Raw genomic sequence first — 8,239 nt, 5'->3', positions numbered from 1 at the left:
TGCCACTGATTTCTTAAGTTGCACGTTTGAGGGCTCAGAGCCTCGTATTTATTCAGTTCTTCCTTTGAGTCCCCTCACTGAGTGTGATTCTAACATATTCTGCTTCTCGGGAGCTGCAGGGTCCGGGATGTCCCATATCGGGTCCTTCTCATATCGGCGGGAGAAGGACGGCTGTTAAGGACTCTCCCGTAATGTGAGGAAGACCCAGTGGGATTCGAGAACACACACTCCGACACCATGCTATGTAAACCCAGACATGCTTCTGCTCATTTTAATTAGACAGATAAAATTAGCAAGGAGATTAAGGTAAAAGGAGAAATTAAAAATATTTAAATGTTAGGTGGAATTTACAAAAGTGAATTGAACAATGAGGTACAAGAAGGAATGCAGAGAAACACAGACACATTTGAAACATTCGTCGGATGCCACGCGGCTGAAGCCAGTCCACAGATAAGGTCAGAAGAATTCTCCCTCGCCAGCTGTTGAATCGCAGATTCCAGGCATGGGGAAGAACATCCTCCAGAAACACTTTCCTTCTCCCTCGCTTCAGATGTTACCGAGAATAATTAATCAGTCAGTATCATTCTAGAATAGCCCACACTGCATCCAATTCAAACCACTCACCTGTTTCCTGTCTGAATTTGCAAGCTCTTAAGAGTATTTCCCCCCCTTTCATTTTATTTTTCTCCCTACCGCCTCTCCCCATTGAGCCAATAGGCCAACTGGGCCCAGCAGAAAACCAAACCATCACGTCCCGGCCCCTTTGGATTTTCCAGGGGCAAAGATTTCCAGTTCTTTCTTGTTTGCATCTGTTACGAACAAGCACAGTCATTTTATAACGCAGACATACATTGGCGTGCTCTCGCACATGGAAACAGGTTTTTTCTTTTTTGTTTTTTTTTTCCCAATTTGTGGTTTCTTTTTCCTTTTTGCAGAAAATGCAAACAAAAGAAAAACAAGGTTTTCAATTGAAGGTACATCTCTTCTTCAATATGAAGACATTAATTGAATTGGTTGGATCCCCCATGCAGTGGTCAGCAAAGTCCTTTGGCAACTGACAGAACGACATCTGGAGACTCAGGAGCTGGGGTTTGTTTGAAGAAACTTCCCTACACAAGTCGGGAGCAAAAGGGAAATGGATGTGGGAGAAGGGAGGGGACTCTTGGGGAGGAGTACAAAAGGAGAAAAGAAAAGAATGTCATTGGTGAGGAAGAAAATGGAAAACGGCTTCTGTTTCTTCCCTCTACCTCCTTCCCTTTCTTCCTGTGGATGGACGACTCCAGCCCACAGAGGCTGGGAACTGAGTTCACTCTTGGTCCCCCGATGCATCTTGTTTTGTCTTCACTTCTGTTGAACATCAGCTTTTTGTATTTTTATTATTGTATATTTGGTTTCCCACGGCATCTGAGACATGCTTCTGTCACCGAGAAATGAAAGTGGCCCGTTAGGAATAGGTCCAGTTTATTCTTCACTGATGTAATGCATTTCTCAGCTGAGAAGCCAGTCTTTCCAGAACATTCCACAGTGGTCAACCTCTGGTTCCCCCTTAATCCTGGTCCTTTTCCTTCCTCTCCTCCCCCAAGAGAACGAGAGTTCTCATGCCATTGCCGTTGGTGACTGATTCATCTGGACCCTCATAGAATGAATGCTGTTCAGGATCTTCTTCTGATGACCTGCCAAGGTGACCCCTATTCTCAGGAGGTCTCTAGGAGGGAAAAAGCCACAAAAGAAGGCATTTTAGTGATAGGGCACCTTTTCACAGATCAAAAGTCATCATAGAAGGCGAGCTCCTGATAATAGTTGGGTAGACAAATAAAAACGGTTTAAAATTCAATAAGCCCAGGTTCATCCGAGTCTTCGGCAAATACCTAACTAGGTACTTTCTTGTTCAGTCTCACTTTGTCCATGGCCCTTGTCTCCAATGCCCCCTCCAACTTAGACAACCCTGGATGTGCTGTGCCTTGCTCCTCTCCTATGGCTTCTGGAGCAGCCCCTCCGTTTTATCCATGACACTCTGGGGGACTGGAACTTTCCTCTGCTGCTTTTTTTTTTTTTTAACACTTGAAGTATATACTGTATGGGGCTTCAGTTATTCTGTGAAGCTTTCTGCCTAAATTAGTGATCACCCACTGAGATTGAAAAGATGTGGGGTTTGCCTGGTTTTCTGATGTTTTTCCCCTGAGTTTCCATTTTCTGCCTCTGTTTGAATTTTAATGTCATGAATTTTTAAGAATGGTGATCTCAAAATAACTTTCAAATATCTGCCCAAGCAGGAATCTAAGGAATATGTTTAGGACAGGGGTTGGAATTAGATTAATCTTTGAGCTATGAATCTTAATATGAACAGGTTCATGGCTTGTATTTGACTTCAGTGAAACCCATGCACCTTTTCTTAGTTAATAATAACAGTATATGGCATTGCTTGAACACTTCCCACCTGCCGTATACTAGCTTATTTATACTGATGGAAGCATTTCATAAAAATTGACAAACCACTAAGTCAATGATGATGATTTACCAGCAATCATTTCTCGTGTGCATCCTGTAGGCAGGCAATAGGCCAGTGCTTTACATGTGTTATTTCATTTACCTCTCACCACAAACCGATGAGACGGACACTTTTATAATCTGCACATTTATAGACAAGGCAAGTAGGGCTCAGAGAAGTTAAGTAATGCGCTCAAGATCACACAGCAAGTGGTGGAACTGGGGCTCAAATTCAAGACTGCCTGGCTCTCAGCCACCCTGCAGGGCTGCTCTCAGAACTCCTCTAAGATCCTAATGTATCCCCTCAAATCCCCCCGAACCCCAGCACAGTAGGTCACTTTGTACACTGTGCACCAGACCCACGAAGAGAACCCTGGGCTGGACCTCCACCCTCAATGCCTTGGCCCTCCTGATCCCCCTTCTTTCAGCTGGTGGTCAGTCCCCCACAGGCTGTGGCTGCTTTACATAGTCAAATTGCCCGTGTGTTTTTAGCAAACACTTTTGAGAGGCAGAGCTGAATTCTGAATTCACAAATTGTCCCGCAATCTATTTTATTTTGTTGTTCATGTTGTTTTATCTCTTAGGAAACAAGCTAAATTGCTCCAACAGCGTATGGACATTTTTTACTTTGAACTAAATCCCTTAATTTTCAGCTTCACTTTCCTTTTAGTCCTCTCCTTGTTCTTTTTCACGTGACTATTCCTGGACCGAGGGAATGACTCCACTAGATGTCCTCATTTTGGGGGGGGTCAGGGGATGACGGCCCCCGTACTCAGCCATGTCACAGTGGGAAAGCAGGAGCAGCCCCATCTTCGTGAACACCCACTCTGCCCCTGAACCCAGGCTTTCCATCATCTAAGGCATCCACTTTAGCTCTTCTGGATGGGGAAGCTGATTTTCCACTAGGATGTGATTCTTTTTTATTTTTTATTTTTGGTGTCTGACAATAACTCATAATGGCAGGGACTGTCCTTTTTAGGCATCACCAGGAAATAAACCTGGATTTAAACAAATGAATTCTGAAGTTTAGTGGCTCCTAAGGCTTGGTTCACAGTCAAACCATCTTCCTGGAGAAAGTGGAGGTTCCATCATTTCTGGCAAGAATAAACCTCAGAGAGGTGGAGCTGGGCTCCAGGAAGACTGACGGCAAAGCAGGAGTCTAGGACAAAAGGCTGAGGGTCAAGAAGCTGCTCTTCTGGGACTCAACTGCTGGGGGAGGATGACCACCCCTCTCCCCTGGGACTCGGCAACTGTCCCACCCAGGAGGGAATTCCAGCACCTAGCACTGTGCCTGACACAAAAGAGGTGATCAATAAGAGTTTGTCAACTGCCTGGAGGATTGACCAATCATCTACTCTGGGAAATGTGTGGTACAGGCCACCAACTCGATGCTGTCAGTCCATGTTGTAGCCTGGGCAGCCAGTGAGGTCCCCTCTGGGGTGGGGGAGGGTGTATTCAAAATTAGACCCTTGCCAACTTCAGTCCAGTAGTTTCCAAACTTTGCTGCCCGTTAGAATCACCTGGAGAGCTTTTAAACATCCCGATGTCCAGGTCTCACCACATACCAAATAAATCAGAATATCTGGGTGTGGCCATCAGACATTGGTATTTTTAAAAGATTCCCGGGTCATTCCAGGGTGCAGCAAATTATAGGCACCACTGTGGCCATGGGTGGACTGGAAGAAGGAAATGGAACTGGCCACCAGGAAAGCTGGCTCTCGCCCTGGCTTTGTTCCTTACGAGCACCGAATCTTCAGGCACTAACTTCACTATCTTCTGAATCTGCACAGTGGAGGGGTGGCACTAATAAATATGTCCCAGGCTACAGTCCCACATAACCCTGGCCCTCAAAAATATGGTTCCATGGTATTTAATATTTTTAAATGGGTTTCTTTATTTCAGGATTTCTCATGGCCTTTACAATGCTAATATGTACAGTGAATCTCCAAGAGAGTGATAAAGTGCTCAGTATTTCCCAAATTTATTTGACCGTGGGACATTTTTTCCAAGGAGAACCTATTAACATTTCCCAGAACTGGCCTACTCAGAACATTCTTGGGGAAATGATGGACTACATGGATCTTTAAGACACTTTCTGGCTCTCATCTTATTTGAATAATTTTAGTTTTTGTATTCCTCCACACTCCTGTGGGAGCTGCAGACTGGTAAATAATTTGTGGGGGATGGAATTGTATGCTTATTTATAAGTGCTGTCTATGAACGCATACAAGCTCCCTACACATCTGAGATTGTTGCTGAATCAGTGCGATGTGTCTTCCTGGTATGCTGTTTAAAGTGCTGGCTGGCTGTGTTCTTTCCATCTGGATGCTCTCTTTGATGGGTTGAGTTTAAAAACTTAAACGGAGGAGAGACTCTTGGTGATTAGGCAAATGACATATGGCTCTGACTTTGAAGAGCTCTCACTGGGGCCCAGAATGGATCCCAGTCTCCCCACTCCAGCCCCAGCTGCCCCCTCCATCTTTCCGTGGTGCTCCTCCACCAGCCTGGTTCTGTACAGAGGCAGAGCTCTGGGGTTTAGGCCAGAAATCAGGACTCAGACCACGGTCAACAGCAGAGAAGGAGCCTTGACCTCCACCCATGAACTAGACATTCTCATCACTTACTCTGATGTCATCTGGGTGACCAGCTGGAGGGAGGTGAAGCCGGCGGTGAGGAAGCTGTCCCTGTACTGGACCATTTTGATGGCACTGAGCCAGTCATCCACGGTGGTAAAGGCCGTGAAGTCTGGGATGGAGCGGTCTAGCAGGGGCTGGGAAGGCCTGCGAGACAGAGAGGAGGAGGTGACCCCACAGCTGCAATGTGGGTGGGTAGAGCCACACTCTGAGTGGCCGGTAGACGTCACGGAGAACAGCATCCCCGGCAGGAGGAGGATTATGGGGGAGCCTGGCACTGACCCTTCCTTCCTTCCAGAATCCTGAATTGGCATGGCTTCTCAAGGCCAGGTGGCTAGTCCCCCAGCCTCTGGGCCCTGTCACACATCAGTCGGTCAGACAGGCATGCTGACACAGCATGCAGTCTGAAGGAAAGGGAAGGCCCACAACTCCTTTGTAAATGAAATCTAAGAGCTTCACCATCCAAAGATATGATCTTTTAAAAAATATATGCAGTTCACTAAAACCTCCCCAAATCTATTGGTAACGTGTTTTTTTTTTCCTGGTTCCAACCTGTTACTTGAAAAAAAATGGAAAATAGGAGCCCACCACTGACCTTGTTTGGCACATTCTCAAAGCAGATACCCAGGTACCCAATCCAGAAACCAGGAGGCCATCTTGACGTCTCCCTCACCTTCGACACCCAGGCCCAATCCTTCACCAGTCCTAAAGATGTGCCCTCCAAAATCTCTCACTCATCCACTTCTTTGCACACCAGCACCGTGATTTAAGACACGACCTTCTCTCTCATGATCACGGCAACATTCTCCCTACCCATCTTTCTTCAGGCATGCTTGCTGCCCTCGATACAAGGTTCCCACTGTAGCCTGATGCTCTTTTAAAAATGCAAATGTGATCATGTCAATAACCCCTATCCTTTCCTGACCCTGACTCACATCACACCCTTCAATGGGTGTTCACTGTTCTGAAAACCAAGCTCCAAATTCTTAGCAGGGCCTCAAGGCTCTGAGAATATGGTCCTTACCCACTTCACCAGTCTTAGCCCCCACCCAGTGCCCTCACAAACTGCTCTTCCAACACACTGGCCCGGTCCTTTCCACCCTTGGCCCTCTGGCGCATGCTGCACTCTTGGCCTGGAACCCTTGACCCTCTACTCCCATCTCCCTTCCATTCAGTTAATGCATCTTTGCCCTTCAGCTCTCAGCTGAAATAATGCTCATCAGGGATGGCCACTCTGACACCAGACTCAAGGATATGTTCTCCAAGCCCCATGCACCTCCTTGCCATGCGGCAACCAAGGTCTCAATTTTGCATTTCTTTGGATGACCATCTGATTAGTGTTTGCCACTCTTCAACAGTTCTAAGCTCCATGAGGGCAGAGACCATGTCTATCTTGTTCATCCTCTGTCAGCAATGGGCACAGTGCTTGGCACATAAGAACCCAATAAACTTCGGTGAAAGGATGAATTAACAAGTGAGTTAACACTGCAAGTGTAGATGAGTAATGTACAGCTGACAGTGCTGACTCTAGCTGACAGTTGTTGTGCATTTGCTCATAAAAAATCGAATTGCCTTGTATTTCTCTGTCCCGCAGCAGTCAGGGCCCTTATTTGCTAATATGTTGGCCAAGGTTCCAGTATGTAACTCTACCTGCCTAGGGAACTGGTGTGGTTAACTGAAAGGGTGTCTTCTGGAAACAGATCTCCCAGAAGTAGGGCCTCATACCACACAGATTAGATACAGCTCCACTACTACGGAGCCCAGTGCCCAGTCCATATGAAGCCAAAGGAAGGTGGAGATCCAGACAGGTATCTCAACATCTGTCTACAGCCCATGCTGGAGGCAGGGAATATTTTAGAGAGATGGAAGAGAAAAAAGAAGGGAAGGGTCTTAGAACTTCCTCCATTAGTGGATAAGCTCAGCTACCTCACCCTTGCTCTCAACAGACCAAAAGGCTAGCAGCCTTGCTATCAGCCCTGCCCCAGACCTTGAGACCACCCATGCTTAGGAACTACCCTATTCCACCAGACTCACACGGCGGTGATGGTTGCCACAGTCTTAAGACTTGCCGGGTTCCGGATCATCTTGTCCAGGGTGTTGACAATCTCCGCAAAGCGGGGCCGGCTGTTACGGTCTTTCTGCCAACAGTCCAGCATGAGCTGATGTAGAGCAGCTGGGCAGTCCATGGGTGGGGGTAGACGGTAGTCCTGCTCAATGGCATTGATGACCTGCAGTAACACACCACCAGAGCAGGTGTGACTGAGTGATGAGCCACCAGCCAGTCATTCTCAAATTAGTCCTGGAAAATGGAGCCTTCCTGACGCAGGTGCCCTCATTCTGTGCTCACATACCCGACTGTGATGGGTTTTATGTGTACTTGCCTTTTCCCCCCTAGAATGTGGGCTCCTAGAAAGCAGGGCCAACATCTTATTTTCCCATTGTGTCCCCAGAACCTGGCGCAGAGCCTGATACACACTAGATCTCTGTGAATGTTTATTGAAGAATGAGCCAGTGGATGGCTTCAGCTTCCCCTCTCTTTAAGAGCACATCAGGCCCAATTCTGCATCACTGGCAGCTGGTGTCACCAGAGGAGATGAAACAATGGCACACAGAAAACCTAGTGAACCCACTATTTATAGAGGACACCCACCAAAGCCTATGGTGGCCTCATCCTTTCACCGCTAAGGGAAGAGAAAGAGAGGAAAGAATCAGCATTTGATGGAGAACCTACCCCATGCCAGGGACCCTCCAATGCTCCCAGGCATTATTTGTCTTAATCTTCATGAGGCAGTAACAGGAATTGGGTTAAAGATAATTTGGTCAAACAACTGGCTCAGTACAATGACACTGGTCAAAATTACAAGGTAATCCAAAATGAATATCTCCAATCAGGTTTTGGTAATTTTCACAGACTCCAGGGGATAATTTTGTAAAGATTTTAGGATCTTTCAGTACTTTTGTCTATTTTTCAGTTTGTTGTAAGAGTTTTTTACTGTTTACCTCTTAATTTCCAATTCATTTAAATCAACTATGTCTGCTCTGTGCCTTTTGTAATAGCAAAAATAATTGTAAACGACCCAGTGCTGAATCTGAATGTATTATGGTGCACTCATAACACA

General features: G+C 46.4%; 1 protein-coding gene across 2 annotated transcripts in view; it reads right to left on the bottom strand.

Annotated features, from left to right (window-relative positions):
* Positions 1-257: 257 nt before the first annotated feature.
* The window catches only part of EPHB1 (EPH receptor B1), a 423,264-nt gene continuing 415,282 nt past the window's right edge, over positions 258-8,239 (bottom strand). The window contains exons 14-16 of one of the 2 annotated variants that reach the window (XM_046646736.1): positions 7,155-7,348; positions 5,112-5,267; positions 258-1,705 (exon numbers count right to left, since the gene is read on the bottom strand). In XM_046646736.1, the coding sequence (XP_046502692.1) occupies positions 1,597-1,705; positions 5,112-5,267; positions 7,155-7,348 (459 nt within the window). In that variant the 3' untranslated portion in view covers positions 258-1,596. The remainder of the gene's footprint in view (positions 1,706-5,111; positions 5,268-7,154; positions 7,349-8,239) is intronic. The other variant, XM_046646744.1, reaches the window with a different exon arrangement.

This window comes from Equus quagga, chromosome 1 (assembly GCF_021613505.1).
Source record: "Equus quagga isolate Etosha38 chromosome 1, UCLA_HA_Equagga_1.0, whole genome shotgun sequence".
NCBI lineage: Eukaryota > Metazoa > Chordata > Mammalia > Perissodactyla > Equidae > Equus > Equus quagga.
The sequence above is the reverse complement of the archived record's forward strand: the minus strand, read 5'-3'. Positions and strand labels throughout refer to the sequence as shown.